Consider the following 22,002-nt stretch of genomic DNA (forward strand, 5'->3'; position numbering starts at 1 on the left):
ATCCGCCTTGCTCACTAATCTCAATCTCAATGCTAGAGTCCCTTTATAACCCAGAGTTAAGACAACTCGATTATCAGCTGACTGGCAGCCGGCCTTGGCTGGCCATGGAGGCCGAAACGAGTGCACTCAAACGAACGATATTGAGGGATAAGGATAAGGAATCCTCCGATGTCTGTCATCCAAAAACAACAACATCAACAAAAACTGATCAAAACCTTAAAATTAGATTGATTAGTGGATAATTTCTTAATATATTTTCATTTTGGTGCGATTAAAATAACAATTCACTCTTGATAAACCACAATTTAGTTATATTTTCATTACTTTTGTTCACATTCGAGGTACCGCCATCTTGGTGCACTCGTTTCGGCCTCCATGAGCGAGAACCAATCAGAATTGGATTTTTTTTTAGGCCACTTTCAGCCTAACCAAAAGTGAGTTGTCTTAACTCTGGGTTATAAAGGGACTCTACTCAATGCCAGCTCCGATCTTCTGGCTGCACGTGTACACACTTTTCTCTTAGTTTACTTGAGCCTACACATCCAATTCTTCCAACAGGTAAATATTTAAGCATGTATCGTTCTATCTGAAGTAAAAATTGCACTCGCCAAGTTCTCAGTTTCCCTTCCTTACAGCATTTGCGGAAGTGCATGTTAGCCAAGGTACTTACCATGAGTCCCGAGGGAGAGAGTTCAAAGAGCTTTCCTCAAATTTTCTTGAACTTTCTCATCAGCACATTTAGTCGGTACATTTTGGCGAATCTTAGTATATTATCATGAAGGTTAGTACTACACCCAAAACAATGGGTAACATATTCGCGGTTTAACATCTGAATCATATGGTGAATTTCTGCGCCAGGATTTTGTTCACGCTTGGACTGAATCCTTGAATGGGACTTTTTTTCACCTCATCCCTATGGTCTGCTAAGCTCAGCAGAGAGAGGTGTATGAACCTTATCCCAAACTTCTCGACCCACATTTGGGAGGTGTGTCCAGCAGTGGATGTAACCCAACAGTTTCACAGAAATCCTGGAAAAATAGACTATTTTCCCCTGAATTGGCAGTAGGACGATGAAGAAGATAGATGCTTGTGTAAAGTGAGTTGTGCATGGTACCAGTGTGAATTGTGCATCATTGTAACTATGGCACCTGTACATTGTCATTCATGTTTTGCAGACCAATAGACGCTTCTAGTGTCACGTCCATAGAGTACCTACACTAGAGTCGCAATGTACTGGAGCGCCGATGAAGCCACTTTTGGAGGCTGTTTTGTCCAGTACTCCGGAGACTAATGTGCGGCGACTAGTGATGACGCATGAGCTGAGACTCGCGCTCCCCACTCCTGACTCGGCTCCGCTACAGCAGAACGTCTCTGTCAGGTCCACTCACATTGAACCAGCTAAGTAGGCTGGTAATAAGTCTGAAATGTAGTCCATTTATGAATATTATCCAGGAGTAACATACATTAATGGATTCATTATGGCTTTGAATATCTATTTCAAGCAAAATTTGCACAAACAATATCGATGGAATTAAAAAAAGTCGAAAAAAACACAAGCAGTCGTTGAGTTCTCCATAAGCCACCGTGTTAAAAAATGCTGGTTGGTTCACACTTGGTATAAGTCAAAAATTAAATTCCTATATGAATATTATCCAGGAGTAACATACATCAATGGATTCATTATGGCTTTGACTTTGACTATCTAATTATGGCAAAATTTGCACAAATTAATATCGATTGAATTAAAAAATTTCGAAAAAACACAAGCAGTCCTTGCTTTTCCCGTAAACTGCCGTGATAAGAAATGCTGGTCGGTTCACACTTGATTTAAGTCTTAATTTACGCTTTTTTTTAAATATTATCCAGGAGTATGATACATTAATGGATTCACAATGGCTTTGACTACCTATTAATAGCAAAATTTGCAAAAATTAATGCTGATTCATCAAAAAATTTCGAAAAAACACAAGCAGTTCTTGATTTCTCCTTAAGCCATCAAGATAATAAGTGCCGTTGGGTTCACACTTTTCGGAGCACAAGCGGCTCGGAAAGGCCCGTTCATGCATTGACTTCATTAGCGCTCCAGTACATTGCGACTCTATTGTACTCTATGGTCACGTCACAGAAAAACGATATACAAGTTGTGTTGTCGAAGTAAACTGTTAAGGACGTTGGGCAACGGAATTACCTGATTCCAAACGCACAGCGTTGTTCGACTCCGTTTGGATTGCCCGATGTCCTGGACTGTTTACCAAACGTAAGTCAACAAGTCATCGGTCTCAGGAGGTAGTTGAGAGTGCTGAGCTAACCTCAAAATGTAATTGTGCACTCAAGACACAACAGTTTTAGTCAACAGAGACAACCGACAATGTGTTTCCCAACGGGTAAGTCAATGGTCATGTGATATCCGTTAGTGCTGAGCACCCAGCGCAAACGGTAAGTTTACTTCGACAACGCACCTATATTGATTCTTTCGCATTGGTAACGTTGAAGAGGTTATGCCAGTGTTATTGTTTGGATCCAATTTGATATGAGACGCGTCGTTAAAGTCAGAATTGCGACTTCTGAGTTATCCGCGGAGTTGCTGAGCTCTGCGAAAGTGTTGTGAAACGTTTTCTGAGATTATCCGCTGAGCTGCCAGTTTGTAAACAAAGGCCACCATCTTCTCAGCAAAATTGGTAAGCGCTCAGCCATGGGCTGCGGTCCGCTGAGCTGGCTGAGCTGCTATTACTACGTCATAGGCAATATTTGTTTTTGTTTTTCTAAGCGGATAACTCCAAAATGGCGGACTGACATCATTTCGCTGACTTCACTTTTTGAGTGTAACAACGCGTCTTACGTGGAGAATCCCTATAATGATGCGCCACTAATAGCGTCTATTGGCATGCCCTTTTGAACCTTATCAGGGATTTGGTTCATTGGCAGGATTTGGTCTAAATTTAACTACTTGATTCTGGTGGTTCCTAATTCCGCTAGCAGTGATGCTTCAGTCATCTATCCATTCAATTCAGTCGCGGAGACTTATCTATGCTTAGAGGGAGCCGGAATCGGCACTTGAAATCAGGAAATGTGGCTTAGTAGAGGAGGGTTGAAAACAGCATCCGATGCATGTTTTTTTGCTATGGTGGGTGGTGGGCGTATGTAATATAGACATGACAGACGCTGAGGAAGAGGAGTGCAGAAAGCGTTTGATCAGCCGATTGCAGTGGGTAAAGGGGCCTAAGACAAGGGAGGAACATGGAGCTAGAACTCACTTGAAATTTTTTGTCTTTACATTTTAGTAATATATATTAGCAATTTGGATAAATGTGCTACTCTTAAGGCAACCAGTAGACACGCAGTAGACATTTGATATTATTCTCAAACATGTGAGCCTGCTGGCGCTAAAATTGAGGAAGGCCTGTGAAGATTGTGCAGAGCTTCCGGATTGATTTTTTTTATTTTTGGAAACATGTGGCATGAAATTGGTAACAAATTTTCTTCCCACTGGTCAACAGAAAAACCTATGGACTAGTGGCAGCTCTTTTTCCGCTAGCGAGAAATTGTGGAGAGCAGGGACCTTCGTCGACCTTTATAGACATGTTTTTCATGGAGAAGGAAACGGAGAGTATGGAATCAATCGAAAAATTGTTAAAAAACCGGTGTCGATTCGATCGACATGAATTGATCGACACCGATTCGATCGACAGTTAATTTAAAAACACCTGTGTCAACTCGATCGACATGAAAGGATCAAAAAATAAAAACGTGAATTGATCTATACTACTTCGATCGACTCACGGGTTTGTCGATCGACTCACAGATTTGTCGATCGATTCACGGCTTTTGTCGATCCATTCACGGGTTTGCCGATCCATTCACGGGTTTGTCGATCGACTCACGAGTTTGTCGATCCATTCACGGGTTTGTCGACCGATTCACGGGTTTGTCGATTGATTCACGGTTGTCGATCGATTCACGTTTTCATTTTTCGATCCATTCATGTCGATCGAATCGACACGGGTGTTTTTAAATTGACTGACGATCGATTCATGTCGATCGAATCACGTTTTCATTTTTCGATTGATTCATGTTGACTGAATCGACACCAGATTTTTAACAATTTGTAGATCGAATCACGTTTTCATTTTTCGATCGATTCATGTTGATCGAATCGACACCGGTTTTTTAACAATGTGTTGATCGATTCATGTTGATCGATTCACGTTTTCATTTTTCGATCTATTCATGTTGATCGAATCCATACCCTCCGAAGGAAACCACCTAGTGCATTAATTCTTTTTCTTTCAAATAGCCTGTAAGGCTAATCCCATTCCGTTCACAAACCGTCCTTGTTCTCCCCTATCTTAAGCCCTCCTTGTCTACTTCTCTTACAATCTTCCATCTCCCCAGTTATTATTTTGGTATACCCTCAATTTAAACAATAAGTTCCTTTTAAATGCCTCCAGTCCCAATTCCTCCATCTTGTAGCACTCGAATGTGTTGTATTCCCTTACCCCTTTATAGAAAATCATTTTAACCACAATACCCTTTTTATGGTAGGCCCAAATCTTACCGCCATACCTAGTCCCTTTTGCATTATCCCCCCACTTAAGCTTTTTACATCATCATCCACACCGCTTATATATTCTTTCTTAATTTTATAAATACAAACAAAGGCCTTGTATTTAATGAACAATTCTAGGTATGCCCAACCACTCCAACTCATTCAACATTCCTCCAATATCTTCTTCTCCACCCTGTTTTAATATATACCTCTACCTCATTGCATTGTTTTATCCCACTTGCAGCCTTTCTATAACAATTTCTCCTGCTTCAAAAAGTATAGTTGTGCAGTGATTCAATATTGCCCCCACTACTGCATGGTATAGCAACTTCTTACCCTCAATTGTCAACATATTTTTTACCCTACATAGTAGACTTACTCTCCTCCCTATTATTCCTATCCGCTTGTCCCATTTCAAGTCTTCAGTTACCAGCACCCCCAAGTATTTATATTCCCTTACTCTCCCTGTTTTTTCTTCCCCAATTTTTATCCTCACCTCTATATTCCTAAGCTCTCCTTTCGAACTAAATACCAAAAATTTAGATTTTTCCATGCTGAGCTTTAATTTATTCAACCTTAGCCATTCATCTACCCTATTTAGTTCTTCTGACAGTTTTTTTTTGTACTTCCACAATATCTTCGCCTATCATATAAATTAATGTGTCACCTGCAAACACTCCTCCAGCACCTTTTTTATGTCATTAATGTATATTAAAAAAGCACCGGCCCCAATCTACTACCTTGCGGTACCCTTAACTCGACACAGATTTTGTCCGTTAATTTCTCACCCCAGCTGACCACCTGTTTCCTATCCTGTAGGTATCCCTTAAACCAATCCAGCGCTTTACCCTTAACCGTATTTAATTCCAACTTTTTTAACAGTATTCCCCTATCCACCGTTTCAAATGCTCTCTTTAAATCCAGAAAAATACCCACTATGATTTTGTTTTTGTTTTCACCCTCCCTCCACTCCTTGAATAACATTTGTGTCAATTCCTCTGCCCCCTCCCCTTCCTGAAGCCTCTTTGTTCCTCGATTAGGATATTGTTATTTTCAATATGTTCCACTATTTCCTTAATCACCACTCCTTTTATGATTTTTCCACAACTGGCAGCGAGTTCATAGGATGCATTTCCTCAACTTTCCTAGTACTTTTTATCTGGGGTATGGGCGTTTCTATCGCTTTCTTTAACACCTCTGGAATATTCCCTCCCTTCAGCGCCCTATTTACTATCTCCGCTAGTATCGTCGCCATGTTCTCCTTGTGCCCTTTTACTAGGAAGTGATGAGTGCTGCAGGCAATATTTTGAAATGATTAGCGAACAAATTCTAATAGGATGCCTTTTAAATATAACCTCTTTTTCATTTTCAGTCTCAAAATGGAGTTGAATATCCGTGGAATATCAAAAAATCATGTTGTCCAGTGTGGTATCGATGATCAATTAGTGCAGATTAAGGTGAGTTCTATCTTCAACATGTCATCATTCACATCATAGATTTTTATTATTCGTCTTTGTAATTATTATATCTGAAATATATTTAATGGGTGCATCTGTTTTTAACTCACCTTTTCAGCCGTGTAAGAGTTCACAAGCCTATGTACATTATTTTAAGTAGCCTCTTATCCCTGATAGACTGAATTTTTGCATTATAATGCAAAAACTTGAAGGTATTAATATATGGCTTAATTAATCATGACATGCGTCAAGAATAACCCCAATCAAGGGACTCTAGTTCTAACAGGCCGTTACAGTTCTAGATGACCGTTACTCCCAAATGAAATTAATTGGTCGACGACTGACCAAAGCTAACCTAAAGTTAAAGAAATATGAGTGGGTCAGTGAATTTGGGCAAAATCAACCTAGAATACTTGGTTTCCGCAATTTTATTTAGTTCCCGCCCTACATTTGAATTTCAAACTTGTCCCGATTTCGCCGCCAATCCTCTAGCCAATAGTAGACGTGGTTGAAAAGAAGCTTAATTTTTTGCTTTTAGCCCTCCGTCTTTATGTCTTTGGGAAGCATGTTTTCAAAGCATGCAAAATTGTGAAAAGCAAGGAACTTTATTGACCCGTAACCTATGGCAGCATCACACCCACCTTACTACTACTACATTCTCTCTTTCTTTCTTTGAGAAGTTCAGTTTATTTGTTTCTCCAGTCGGATTTCAGTATTGCATTATTAGTCAAAAGGCTATCAAAAGCTAATTCATGTGCTCCGCCGTATGGACTACCAGGGACCAGTTCTATACTGCCGTTCTAAGGAAGAACGCCGTATGAACCATCAGATTCAAACTGATATATTTACGTTCAAAGTCTACGGCATGCCTCTCTGCGAGGTTTGCGAATTTTAAGTTTTCGTTTTCTCCTATTGACAGCTTGATCCCTTGGCTGTTCATTAGCGCTTAGATCATTTGCAAGAAGATAATAACTTCCCCGAAAATCACAAAAGAATGACGGTATGTCGGACTCACGGCAAACTGTCCGTGCAGGCAGGGTCCTTTCACTGTGCCGATTTTGCCGTGTGTCCATCCTAGTGCCGAGGACGCGTTTCCAACGCTGCCGGCTGCGGTATAGGGATTTCACCTCTTTCGTTTCTGTGAGGTTTATTTTTGCAGGAATCAATTTACCCACAACCAAGATCATTAACAGTCCATGTTTTTAAGGTGTAGAGCTATTTTAAAAATTGAAATAAAAATTAAAAAGGAAAGACAATGCGAAAGTAACTGCAAGTGAATCGGAAGCTTCATATTTTTCTGTTTTATTTGTATGTTTCTCATTTGAATAAGGGGCATGTTAAATTGAAAGTTGGCCTCAAATGAAGACAGTAAGTTTTGCGCGAAAAATAATAATGTCAGTGGTCAGTAATTTCCTGATTTTAGTAAATAATAAAATCCTTTCTTTCCCTTTGCAACCTTGGTTTTCTCCCTTTTTTCACTTTCTATCTCGAGGAGACTATTCCGCATTCATCAAATTATTTTTTTCATCACGAGGCTAGCTTTTTAAATTACTTGATTTACTCACTTATGAAATCTAAACTTCAAAAATATACAAGGTAAATCTAATGCAAGAACTTGTCTAAAAAAGAATTAGTACAATTTTCCACTGAAAATGTAGAGAAAGATCGTCGAATAAAATTGATGGTTTCGAAATGCTGAGAATATACGCAAATTTAGCGGACAATATGATGCCCTTTTTAGGATCGAGTAAGATAAGCAGAGGAACCATTCCAATTAAAGAAATTAAGAACTTAACTAAAACAACGTAGCTCGTGTGTATCTGCGTTTGAATTCTCCCTTTCTCATTTTATTTGAACATAAATAAAGAAGGAAAACAAAAGTGAAGAATTTGATCCAAAAAAAAAAAAATAAATTAATAATAATAATAATAATAATCGTTCAAGGTATCATTAATCGTCTTCAAATATAAATTAATATACTGTGAAAAATTCACGGCAAAATCTTAGTTTCTAATCCTTAGAAGAATGAGGTAGAACTTGCACCCGGAAACATTTTGAACGAAAATGATAACGAAAGGAGAATGCGTATCTATCCGGAAACGAATCACATGCTACCAGCAGATGACAAACAGCATAAGTGGTCACAATTACTCAGAGCATGCATAACTGGAACCCTGAAATCCGATAAAAGGGTTGGTGGTAGGGGTGATCAACGGCCCAACATCGCCGTGAGTCCGGGAATTGGCGAGGGCTGCACGGGGCGAGGGCTGCACGGGGCGAGTGCCGCATGTCCTCAAAGCACAGGGAAAAAACCCCGTGAGTGGAACCCGAGCACCCTGGACATACGGCCATCTATCGTTGTCACCTCGCCTCTATGCGGGACATACGGCAGATACCCCCCTCCATATCTCTGAAAGCAATGAAGATACGCCTTTGCTGACTTCACCATTGAACAGAGCATGTTTCCTTTAGTCTAATCTCATGTCTAACTCAAAACAAATTTTTTTGGTTCATACGGCGTTCTTCCTTAGCACGGCAGTATAGGACCCTGGACTCCCGTAAGAGCCAATGTAAAAATCTGTGAGCAGTTACTAGTACAACGATCTCGCGTAGGACCAAGTAGCGTGGCGTGCTTTGCGATATATCGATTGATCTGCCATTTAAATCTATGGAAAAGGATTGATTATCAAGGTGTTTGCAACGAACACCTTGATAATCGATTCTTTACTACAGCTTCAAATGGAGAAATATCGACAATCGATCCTTCACGCCACGCCACTGGTAGGACCCTTGCAACTTACTGCTAATATCAGCTGGTGGACTTCTCAAAAATCCATAGGATCATGTATATCTGCCAAAAATAGAATTTTTCAACCTTCACTTACATGCGGCAGGCCCTACTTTGTCGGAAAATGCCAAAAATGTACTTATTTCTCATGAATCCATCCGCCTTATGCATTATTTTTTAATCATCGGCCAAACCTCACTTTTGGAGTGGGCGATGGGTGAGTCAAGGTGTGGAGGGAAGGATTACTAGGGTCCTACGCGAGGATGCACTGAATACCCAGGTCACCATAGAACTCGTCCGTGGAACTACATACGTCATAGTGTTTTTACCGTAGATGAGAAAGATGTAAGGAAGGGAAAAAATAATATACCTTCAACCTTTATGTATTCTACACCTTCGGATTTTCAGAAAATCGTTCTTTTAGCTCAAGCTCAAAAAACCCCGCTTTCTTTCTTTCTTTTTTTTTTTTTGAAAATTGGGTTGTTGTATGGGTGAGGGATTTGAGTTTAAAGAATATGTAATCATCGATCTTTTTTTGCGAGAAATAGGTGTCAAATAAAACTGTGTTAGGGGCTAAAATAAACGAGAAGTTCGTGATTTCTTCATATCTTAACAATTTTTCTATTATTTCATCAATTTTTCACAAAAATATATGAATTTCATGAAATTTCACGCGAAATTTTTAAATCATTTTTATCATGAAATATTCCACATCAGGTTTCATCCCAATCCTTTCCAGCAGCGGAATACCTCTTTCCTCCTGTTTTGAATTCAGACCCGTCGACATTTTGAAACTGTGATAGATAGCACTTGCAACTTGCGCCCAGAATTTTGTATTTTGTTTCATTATGTACCTTCAAAATGATTAATCACAAATTGGGGTTGCCATTTAAAATATTCCAGCTACCGTGGCTGGGATCTCAGACCCTCTGGGAGGCCTCCCAACAGGGCCCAAAAATAAACATGTACGGAAAGGTTCTCCTCGTACATATTGAGCACGTGTTACGGCGTTTTTCGATTTTTGAATTCGTTCAGAAGTTATTCAAGGTGGACGCTTCCTTTTTCGAAACATACGTCTTTCATTGAAACTTAGAGCCTCTTCCCAAAATATTATTTTCTCAGTTTTTTTTCTGATGAGCTCCAACCAAATATTTGCTAACTTTTGTCCCTATAGCTGAAAACGACCCTTACATTGTTAAAGATTGAATCAAATCTAATTCTAAGTGGGCTAGTAAATGCAATCATAATGTTGGGTTTTGGCACCATCTTTCCTCTCATTAAATTAGTGGAATAAAATATTCGTCAATTTGTGAACTGCTGCTACTTGTAGCCGCCTCAGCTGATGGTATCGAAGGAAAATGTCAGAAAATCGATGAAATGCCTAGATCAGAACATGGCCACTGAACATGGGCCGCTTAAAAAGGGTTCAATAACATGTGGGATGAATTCAGTGTCAACTGAAACCCCCATTTCTGAAGGAAAAAGCTTATCAGAGCATGAACTTCCCCAGTAGAGATATGCTTTTTGGAGCTACACTACACTAGATACGACCAATCAGAAAGGCAACTGCTGACACGTTCATAGTAACCAAGCCTTCAGAGGAGCTGTTCGAACAATCGCTCATTAGGTGCTGCAAGTTTGCTTGCCGGCATGACCGCATACCCAAATCTTGGTCTGGTTTTCACGACCTCTTTGAGACTGAAATCAGAAAAATTATGAGGCTGCGCCGCACTGATAATGGCTCTAACTAAATCCGTAACGCATCTGCAGTTTAGTTCCTGATGGACCGTGACTAGTGTTGCACCAAACAGCATTCTTCGTTGAGAGAATTTCATGCTCGGGATGTCCCCTCTAATAAGAATTTCAGTTGACGCTGAATTTATCACTTACAGCTTTTCACCAACTCTGTCTAAATGACGCGTGTGTTGAACCACACTCAACTCATTAGTTTAGTACCAGTCTAATACATTTTTTTTTTGTTTCTTGATTTCAGGAAAAAATTGCTACCCTTGAAAAGATTCCAAGTGAGCTTCTATCCTTGTACTGTTGTGGCACACCGTTGGTGGATGATCAAGCTGTTTCCAGTCTCAGCAACTTAAGCATAGATGTAACAGTTCCTTTACTTGGAGGTATAAACTTTAGTTCTCATCAGTATGTGCTACATAGTGGTCTCAGATTCTTACAGAATTTTAGGTGAAGTTTCAGTGCTGCTGCATTGCATATTTTTGAAATGTACGGTTCCGAAAATTGATGCATTTCGACTATTTTCTTATGTATCATTTTTTTAGGAATAAAGCAGTCATGCTAGGGCCTCAAAAATTTGAGATAGTAGTCCTCTAATAGACTGCTTTAGATATGAACAATGAAACAATTGGGGGTCATTCCATGCAAAGTCATCAAGGGACTATTGTTCGATCAACAAAAATAATCTGAAAAATTGGAAGAATCAGTACTTCAAACTGTAAAATTTTGAATCACCATTTTCAATAACTGATGGTCGGAAAAAATATATGAAATCCTTAAAATTTTCCTCATTTACGGACATTGCGTCTTCGGGCGATTTGATTTGTCATATAAGTAATGAATGGGTGCTGTCAGGCATCTAAAAATTGGGCCACTGACACATTCGTTTGTGTATAATCATGTGATCAGAGCAGTTTTTCCACTGAAATTCCACGAACACCCTCCCTCCCCTCTAAGTTTCACCACATTTGCAAGTTTGGCGAGCCGCAACTACAGCCAGTCATGTAGGGTGTCCCTTATTTTGGAACTATTAAAGTTAAGCTCCGCAAGTCTCAAAACGTGTTATGAGGTGTAAAAATTAAGGTTTTTTTTAAAAAATAGTTTAGTGGCCTCTCATGGTGCACTCTAGGGGGCTCATATAAAAATTGGTATTTTGGCAAAAGTTGTGTCATTTCTCTATGGTAATCATTTAATTGCGGTTGTTGCTTTCAACTGTTCAGGACACAGGGTAGCTAGAGATTTCATGTTCGCATTTCAATCTCATTTGCGTCTTCAGTCCTCTCGTAGAATTGGGGAGTCAGGATCATATTATTAACGGTCAAAATGGCTATTTTGGGAACGGTTCACTCGCACGCTATCAATATAGAAACAATTAAATCACTAATTTTGGTTCCAATGTTTCAAGAAGCATGCCCTAGTATCGTCAGAAAAGGTTTCAATTCAATGGAGTCCTTGCGCCCATCGTAAAGTACCGCTTTTGGCGCCAAAATGGTCAACATTGCTATTTCAGAAGAGGTTACTCGCGTAGGGTAGCCCTTCTTTTTGACTTTACGGAAATTTAGAGTGCGGGGCCTTGCAAATGGTTCTATTTGATGGGAAAATATCAGGGGAAAAATGCAAATTGGGAAAAAATATTTTAAAATGCCTCTCAAATAGCTTAAAGTAGCGAGCAGCGTGCGAGCGTGGCGCGCGAACACGCGTTTTTCCGTCATTTCGCGACTTTTCCCTCCCTTTAAATTGTTGCTACGGCTTTGAAATTTTTGGACGTAACACACTTTTCAGAGTACTTTACGAGAGAAATAATGAAAATTTATCTCGCCTACTTTAAAATGCCCTTTTTTCCCCTTCAAAGAGGCCACATCGTGCGATTTTGCTGATTTTCCCTTTATACCGGTAGTTTGTATGTTAGCCCCGAAATACCTTTAACTCGACTTGTTTTCTAAAAGCTGAACAGAATTGTTTTCTTTTTGGTAGGCACTCTACTTCCAGAATCTAAAGAAATGTTGCTTTTGACTTTCCAAAAAATTTAAACTCCTTCAGGTAAACCGCGCCGGAAGAATGTTATGAAGAATCATCGACGAAATCGCACGATGTGGCCTCCTTGAAGTGGAAAAGAGGGCATTTTAAAATAGGCGAGATAAATTTCATTATTTTTCTCGTAAAGTGCTCTGAAAAGTGTGATACGTCCAAAAATTTCAAAGCCGTAGCAACATTTTAAAGGGAGGGGAAAAAGTCGCGAAATGACGGAAAAACGCGTGTTCGCGCGCCACGCTCGCACGCTGCTCGCTACTTTAAGCTATAAAATAGCGTTAAAAACAAGCGTTTTAAAATATTTTTTCCCAATTTGCATTTTTCCCCTGATATTTTCCCATCAAATGGAACCATTTGCAGGGCCCCGCACTCTAAATTTCCGTAAAGTCAAAAAGAAGGGCTACCCTACGCGAGTAACCTCTTCTGAAATAGCAATGTTGACCATTTTGGCGCCAAAAGCGGTACTTTACGATGGGCGCAAGGACTCCATTGAATTGAAACCTTTCCTGACGATACTAGGGCATGCTTCTTGAAACATTGGAACCAAAATTAGTGATTTTATTGTTTCTATATCGATAGCGTGCGAGTGAACCGTTCCCAAAATAGCCATTCTGACCGTTTTTGCGCCAAAAAAACAATTTTTTTCGGTGGGAGCCACCATGCGTGGAGGCTTGAATTTTTTTTGGGTACAACTGGGTATATAACCTACATTGTAATGCAAAAACAAAAAATGTATGTGTTCTCATTTTTTTTAAAATCGCTAAAATCTGGAAAAAATCGAAAATTTACGATTTTTACGAATTTTTTAGGGGCCTTATTATAGTGCGATCAATTTAATTTTTTTACCCAAGAATCTGATTGGTCTGATGTGTATTTGGTGAATTTTTATCGAAAGACGCGTGAGATATGAAATTAAACGTGAAAATAGCCCGAAATTCCCTGAAAAATGGGTTTTTCGGGGTTGGAGGGGGGGTGGTTGGGGTAAGGAGGTAAAAATTGCCCAAAACCATGTTTCTAGGACCTCCTAAAAGGGTTTCGACCATTACATTCAAAATCCGTGAGGAAGGGCATTTTGGTGCCCTTACCCAGGGATACCCTTTAGGAGGTCTTGGAGCTATATAAATGATGAATGAAAAAATTGTTTGTAGCACAATATCAATGCATGGCATTCCTACCTCGTACCAGGTGCAAATAATACCACACAAGTAGGTAAAAGAAACATGACACTTTTTTTCCAGGAAATAAATCTGTAAAAACGAAACGAAATAACTATTTCAGAGCTTTTCGGCACCTGAACAATTTATTTAGACATTGCTATACCTAGAAACCTAATCGACCAATTTGTTTTGAACATCATGCCTGAAAGGTAAAAAAATGCGTGTCTTTGCTTGCAATGTTGCAACTCTCTGTTCACGGTTCATTCCTTAATCTGAAACTGTAGATGTTGAGTCAACAATAAAAAAAAATTATACTTATAATGAAGATAGAATATTATTTAAAAAAACAATTAATTACATGAGATAAACAGCCGGAGTACAGAGAGAGTGAATTTGATAAATTGAACTTCTTATATCTCATTGACGTTGCTATAGAGATGCAACAGTCTGGCCCGGTTGAAGTGAAACACTTCAAGATGAGTGATTCTCAAATACTGGCAATAAACAAATTTCTGACACTGCTCGAACGAAGGTTTTCTTTGAAGTTCGCAGTGTTACAACTTTGAACCATGTGTTTCGACCGCTTCTAAAATTCTTGAACGCTTTTTGAGGAAATCTAGTAGTTGCTTACGAGTTGGAAGCTCCTTCGGTGTTGTCACTTTTTCCCATTCAGACAGTGTTGGTCTGTCGAAACGAGACGTTGCCACATGTATGATGAAAGGATCCCACGTTGTCGTATCTATTTCCAGCGTTACCAACGCTTCTAATGTCTGGGTAATTTTATTGTTGATTCTTTCAACGTCTTTCGCCCGCAATCTTGAGTCAATTCTGCATTGACATGGATCATCAAAATCTAGTAAACTTTTCATGTATACATTTAACAAAGCTTTTTTGTCTTCATATTTTTCCTTCAGTGTATTTAATGCTGCTGCATAATTGTTTTCTACGAATTTCAAATGTTTTATTAAATCAAGTGCTTTACCAGACAAAGATATTTTTAAGTAATGAAACTTCAAGATATTTGACAAAGCAGTATTATTATGCACTAAGGAGTTAAACATTTGTATGAATGCAGGCCATTCACTCTTTTTACCATCAATAGTTGGAATTTTAGGTGGTTTTAAGTATGATTTCATCATATACTGGTCAGTTACCGGGAATGGACTTGCGACAGATTGATTTTCCAAACTAGTACCTGGCATATTAGATCTAGGATCCACTGAATGTATAAAGGCATTTGCTTGAGCCAAAATTTCGTAATATTGTTTTTCAAATGTTAAAACAGTATCAATCGGGTATGCCGCTGGATTTTTTGTTATTAATTCTTGAAATACCCGTAGGTATTGAGTTAGAATTCCTTTTGAGGATTCAAATCTGGTTTTCAAAGCGTCTACATCTATTGAGTCTGGCTCCAAAACATGCTTGAAACATTGTAATTGAAGTTCCAGCTGTCGTTTAGTGCTATCAAGGCTTGCCAACCTCAAATTTCCCTCATCTTCTTCCATAGCTTAATTTCTTCTGCAACCATATAAAATGTCATTAAAATGATGGAATGGCAACACAGCCTAAAACAGCTGTTGTTCAGGAAAGTTGAAATACAAGTTTGTACATTGTCTTATGGAGCGTCCTCCGCAATGTTTAAGCGATGTGGCCGTTACATCTTTTTTTTTTTAATGCAAGTAGAGTCTGCATGATTTGGGGAGCGAAATGCTACCTACCAAATTTAATAGGCATAAATTGCCACTGTCCCTTTGGAGCACAATGTTCCGTCAGGATTTAAACCATGGAAGCGCACGCTAACTGCATGGTATTATCTCCAGTTATAAATAGGACTGTAGTATTTTACCTTGGAGGCGCACGCCAACTGCAAGGATAATAGAATTTACTAGGGGGCTACGCCCCCTGGCCGCTACGCCCCCTGGCCGCTACGCCCCCTGGCCGCTACGCGGCCCAACCCCCTGAAGGCGCTCCGCGCCATCAATGGGCCGCTTCGCGGCCCTATTTTTACCCTCCTATCAGTGTTAGTTTTATTTTTCCCCTAAAAAAATACGATATGAGGTATACTTTAATTTTAAACTTTACTTAAAATTACTTTAAAATTAAAAGGACGCGTTTTGGAAAGACTGCTTGATGAAATATTGCAGTAAAACAATGAATAATGATAATCAGGTACTAATTAAGATTTCATGAGATGGGAATCGAACCCACACTGTGATTAGAGCGGATGCAATTGACGTCTTATACGACTTGGCCACCGCTCGACTTGAAGTCGCAGGTGCGAATCTTGTGTAGATAAGTGTAGAGCTAATGCGCAGGCTACCCAGCTACTGCGCAACCTCCTCGACCATTGCGCATCCTCCCGCGCATAGCGGTAGCAGTACCGGAGCATTCTGTAAACTCACTCACTTTTATAACGTGATTTTAAAAAAACCTGGGTTCTTTTTTCAAAATCTGATTGCAGCGGGCTCATCTAGGGCCTATTACCTGTCGATTTACGCAAAAATCATGGAAATCGGCACGGTAGAATGCTCAAACGAACTATGACAAAAAGTATGAATTTACATTGCTTAAATGGGAGAATTCGCAACTTTACCACGTAATATAAAAAAACCTGGGCCATATTTTGAAAATCTGAAAAGAGTTGGCTTATCTAGAGGCAATTGCCCGTCGATAGCCGCAAAAATCATGAAAATCGGCCCGGTAGAACGCTGGAACTAAGCGTTACCAGTTTCGCAAAATTAGGAGGTCTTGGAGCTTATAGTATAGAAGGTTAGAATTTAACCCTTTGGAAGCGCACGCTAACTGCAAAGGTTTTAAATCCTCAAAAAGGTCACTTTTGCAAGTCATGGAAGCGCACGCTAACTACATGAACTTGCAACCCATAATCAATGAAATTATTGAGTGGAAGCGCACGCTAACTGCACTGAACAGTTTCATATGATGATAGGAATTTTTTACACATAACCTTGTCAATAACTTTTCTTCAATTGTATTTTATTGTATTTAATCACGTCGGGGTCACCATTTTGTTGAGTCAACAATAAAAAGAAATTTTACTTATAATGAAGATAGAATATTATTTAAAAAAACAATTAATTACATGAGATAAACAGCCGGAGTACAGAGAGAGTGAATTTGATAAATTGAACTTCTTATATCTCATTGACGTTGCTATAGAGATGCAACAGTAGATACGCTTATCTTAGACTTTTTGTAAACATTTTTTCGCTCATTGAACAATACTTTTAGAAATTTTACAAACGGATATATTGGTTGGTATTCTCGTTAAAAATATTAAAGATTTTGAAACGTGGTGAGTGTTCATTGTAGCAAGGCGCAACACACACTCGCGAGTTATCATCGGATACTTATGACGAGTCTGCCGACGAACACGACGGAATTTTGGAGGCGATTCCGCTGCTTAGTTGCCGGGCACGGCGGCGGAGCGGAAACTTACTCGACGCCTCGCTCGCTCGGGTCGTCCGCCGCGTCCGATTCCGCGTCTTAATTGCCGTACCTTAAGTGGCGCGCCGCGCTGGAGGGTGGTCTCCACGCTTCAAATGGCCGTTTGCGACTTTCCAGCTACAGGTACGGCCAAACTGACGACATATTTGTTCTGAACGACCGCAATTTTATGATTTTCACAGAGAAACGACACTACTTTTCGTATAATACCAATTTTTATTTGTGAGCCCTCTCGGGTAAATGAGAGGCGACCAAAAAAAATTTAAAATTAAGAAAACTTTCCATTTTTGCACCTCATAGCACGTTTTAAAACCTGGGGAGCTTAAATTTTCTCAAATTTCAAAAATAAGGGACACCCTACAGTCGCATTTTCAGGCAATTTAACATGTCATGTAAGATGCGAATAGGTTCCACTGAACATCTGATAATTGGGGCCACAGACTCAACTTGCATATTTTTATGTCAGGACAGTTTTTCCTCTTAAATTCGGCAAACACCCCCCCCCCCCCTCCCTTTCAATCTATCCTTATTCGCAGGTTTGGCGAGCCAAAGCTGCGATCAATTGCGTTTTTTCCTGACCAGTGACCAGGCGCGGCAAGCTATACCTACATATGTATGCTGCAAAAAATCTGAATAATGGTTGAAAACAGTTCTGATGCATCGCAACATTGGGATGACTGATTGATCGTGACATCTTAATTACACTCCCCATGCTCTAATTTTATTTATCTTCCTCTGACTTTTTCTCACGTTTACCTTATATGTTACTATTACTTGTTACTCACGTCTGATAATGAGAGTTGCAGACTTTTTTTTGTATCATTTCTTTCAGGATCGCGAAAAAGGTGATCCTGAGGATAATGGAGCCCAATACTAGGTTTTTGGATAAGTTTAGCAATCTTCCAAAATTCTATCTCAGGGACCTAAACTTTTATTTCTATTTTTCAAAACCATGCTATCAGAAGTTCACCACCTTCAATTTATACGATGCTAGAAATTTCCCAAAATTTATTAACTCTATCATTGTGCTGAAATTGATCTAATTTGCGCCTAAAGAACGTTTTCGGTCAAATTAACGGATTTTTTAAAATTCTCCAGCGTCCAGCAGGCCCAAATAGTTAATGTCAATCAAAAGAAGTCTTCTAAAATTAAACTACCTTAAATTTTTAAGACGCCAGCAATATTTTCCGAAACTTAAAAAAATTATTTAACTTGCTGAAATGCACTGCATTTGCAGCTAACAATAAATTGTATGTCTGGACAATGTTTGGAATTTCAAAAAAATACTTGTGCGTCTTGCACGCCAAAATGTTTAATTTATATCAAAAGCAGTCTAATAGAGGACCATCATCTCATATTTTTGGGTCTCCAGTGTAACTGCTTCATTCCTGAAAGAGAAAGAAAAAAAATTTCACTAGCAAATAATTGGTATGCATTAATTTTCGGAACCATACTTTTCAAAAATATGCAATGCGACAGCACTCGGATTCAGTGTTCGAATCTTGTCAAAATCTTTGGGTGCCTAATGATACAATATAAACGATACAGAACGGTATCGTTCGAAATGTTGAATGGACTGCATTTTGCCATTTGGAACTAAAAATTCTGGCTCTTCTGGAAAAACACTTATGTGCATAGGGAAACTGATGGCACATAAGTTGTTTTTAAACCGAGCTAGAATTTATAGCTCCAAATTGCCAAATGTAGTCCAAATATGGTTTAACTGTCACACAACAGGATACCGGCGGATGTTTATTTACACGCCAACCTTGGCCGCGGCTTCAAATATGCAGGCGTCAAAGCTGAACTTTTAGGCCCATACGGTGCATGAAGCCTCTGCAATTCAAACACTGCTTGGATCTCGCCCAAAATTCTATAACTTAACTAAAGTCGTTTTTTAACCGAATAAAACACTGCTATGACCGGAAAATGTAATTTTTTGGAAGTCTTTTTTGGGGAGACCTTACAGATGACCTTGTCTTCAATCCTCTTAGATTATAAAAATAAATTCTGATTAGTTTCCTCGTCTCAGATCTCTTGCTGAGCCTCCTCATCTCATCAGTATGGCTTTCGCCGCAAATCATCCTCTTTACAAGCTTCTCAGATCTCTCTGGCCGCAGAGCAAATACAATCTAGGGCATGGTGAATTGATGATGCTTTTCAGTTCTGCTGAAAGACCTCTCCACCAACTTTTCGTCCAGTCTTTCCCTATACAAACTTTTAACGCTATCATGCCAGAGACTATCGATATGATACTTCTTTGTGTAAGTGACAACTCTTTCTTTCTATTGATCTTGTTTCGAAGGCTCCACTCTTCGACTGCTGCTCTTCGCAGGAAAAGTTATTCTTGCCTCAAGTAAGTGGTAGTTGCTGCCACATGAGACTGCGATTCAATAATAAGCCTTAAACCTCTCCTTGGCTGAATCCTGGTGTATTTATGAATATTGCAATGGTAGTGAAATCCTGTCGACATTTTTCAATCACTTTGATGACAGCCATTGATGAATCATTCAGCCATCATTTGCAACTTTCTCAACATATGGTCTAATCACTTTGTATCGTCTTCTTCTTCCTGTCTCTCCATTTAGGTCTTCTAAGACCAGCAATTCCCTTACAGCAGAAATGTCTTCCATTACTTCATTTTGCTGTGTAAAGGATTGGTCTTTTAACCCCCCCAGGAGCATCGTCATTCACTGCGCACACTCCCAGCAGTGCAATTCTGTGCCTGTAAATTGTCAGACTCATCATGATGATGCCCGAACTCTCAGATTCCCAGTTTTGAATGAGCCAACACAAAATTTGGTAATAGGTCAAAATGTCCAGAGTAGAAAAATGTCCAATATCAGAAAAGTCTCTGAGTTAAAAATGTCCAAGTACGTGGAATGTCAAGTAGCAGTACCATCACCAAAATTAAATTGCCCAAATGTCCGGTTACTGTGAGTCATAATTAATATTACCATTTACCTGTCGGTTGAAATTCTTCATACCTCCTCATCTTTTTCGTCTTGTGACTTGTTGCTAACTCGATCATAATAGGCTTTTCCCCTAGGATATTGTGGAATATCGTCTTCATGCTTCCTCATTTTCTCAATGGATATTGATGTAGAAAGCTCCCAGGCTGCTTATGTTGTCACTTAGTCTAATTATTTCACATTTTGGCAGTTTTGTTTTTGGCCATGATACCGCTGTTGGACATTTCAGATATCTGGATGTGTTTTAGATGTGAACTGTTTTGACTATAGACATTCCTGTACTTTGGACATTTTATCCTAGTACCCAAAATTTCCAAATGAGGATTGCAGCATCCTGCTGAGCTCGTCAATCTTTACTTGTGTTACCCCGCTGAAAAACATCTCATAATCTTAAATGCAATCAGATCTATAGCCCTTTTTTGGGGGGCCCTGTCAGTACTGTTGCATTTACCCTGTTATTGTAAATCTCAGACTCAACCTCTGTCAATATAGTAGATACCCTGTGGACATTCCAAGTTCCAAAAGCCGGTGTCCTTTTTCCATTTTCGTAACCCAAGTAGAAGAGTCCTTTTTCTGCCAAGGTGAGCTAGGCATTTTTGGTCAGGTTTTTTTATGTAGTATTACATCCGAAGATCAAGGGATCAGCCTGATGCCTCAATCACACCCTGAAAGACTAGGGTCCAATTTCGAAGTTGCTTCTTCTAGACAGGTTTTAGCTTTTACTTCAGGGCTTAGAGCCTTATCTGTCCTTCCCATAGGTGGTCCTCTCGCCTAAAAACTAGTGACCACCTCTAAACCCTTTTAAAGGCAGGAACTACCAGCTGGGTTCTGCAGGATTGCTAAACCTGTGACAATTCAGTCCCCCATACAGTTAGCTTAATTAATCATGTTTCTAAGTTCAAGAGAATCTAATGGAGAGGGGGTCTCGAAAGTAGGGCATTTTGAATCACGCTCCTTTACTGTCAATTGCTTAACTTGCATGTAAGTGAAATAAGTCCATTCTTAGATGTGCTTAATATTTTTGGACTGACATACCTGAAATCAGCCATCTGCAATCTAAGCCTGATTTTTGAAGTATCTCTAAGTCCTATCACATTTTTTAATGCAATCCGTCTCTGTAGGTAAGGTCCACGGATCTTTAGCTCGTGCCGGTAAAGTCAAGGGTCAGACTCCAAAAGTTGAAAAGCAAGAAAAGAAGAAGAAGAAGACAGGGCGTGCCAAAAGGCGATGCCAGTACAACAAGCGATTTGTCAACACAGTTCAAACATTCGGGCGAAGGAGAGGACCCAATGCAAATTCTTAAACCCTTCGGTTTGTTTATTGTGTTTTCAATATTTTTGGTTTATACAAAGTTTCTAATGTGATGAATTTTGTTCATAAAATAAATTGACTCAAATTCAAGTTTTTTTACCATTCCATTCGATCCCCCTATCATTGAACTAATATACATCATAGACCATTATAGACTTGATTTATCTCCACAAATTCGGTTTTAGCATGAAATAATCAAATAAAACTATTAGTATCAACAAGATTTTAGAATTTGATCCGACTGATCTAAATTGATTGAAATAGGTTCAGATTTTGACCGCCTATCGTACTATCAAGGTCTTTTGGTTCATTCCATCTTTCTAAGCTCATCATTCACCAAGTAGGTAGGCCAACAGCCAAAGAAAGCTGCCGTGATGAGAGCAGTAAGTGCAAAAATGAAATTTTCAGAAAGTGGGCTTAGAAGCATCTGACCAGAAAATTTTATTGAAAGAAGCCTCCGTTCATCGTCAAATTGCCACTAATCGTCTGAAAGACTCCTAAAAATCGTTGGAATGATTAAAAATCTACTGAT

At 39.3% G+C, this 22,002-nt stretch overlaps 1 protein-coding gene across 1 annotated transcript; it reads left to right on the forward strand.

Annotated features, from left to right (window-relative positions):
• The first annotated feature begins 401 nt into the window (after positions 1 to 401).
• On the forward strand, positions 402 to 21,560 carry RpS30 (ribosomal protein S30). Its single transcript, XM_019043869.2, has 4 exons — positions 402 to 558; positions 5,919 to 6,003; positions 10,785 to 10,920; positions 21,281 to 21,560. The coding sequence occupies exons 2-4, from the start codon at positions 5,926 to 5,928 to the stop codon at positions 21,460 to 21,462; spliced, it is 396 nt and encodes a 131-aa protein (XP_018899414.1). The 5' UTR covers positions 402 to 558; positions 5,919 to 5,925; the 3' UTR covers positions 21,463 to 21,560.
• Positions 21,561 to 22,002: the final 442 nt, after the last annotated feature.

This window comes from Bemisia tabaci, chromosome 2 (genome assembly GCF_918797505.1).
Source record: "Bemisia tabaci chromosome 2, PGI_BMITA_v3".
NCBI lineage: Eukaryota > Metazoa > Arthropoda > Insecta > Hemiptera > Aleyrodidae > Bemisia > Bemisia tabaci.

Bases quoted from the DNA above. Each gene is read 5' to 3' on its own strand.
- RpS30 (XM_019043869.2), top strand. From the start codon at position 5,926: ATGGAGTTGAATATCCGTGGAATATCAAAAAATCATGTTGTCCAGTGT. The intron at 6,004-10,784 runs GTGAGTTCTATC...TCTTGATTTCAG, and splicing joins ATCAATTAGTGCAGATTAAG to GAAAAAATTGCTACCCTTGA. The intron at 10,921-21,280 runs GTATAAACTTTA...CCGTCTCTGTAG, and splicing joins AACAGTTCCTTTACTTGGAG to GTAAGGTCCACGGATCTTTA.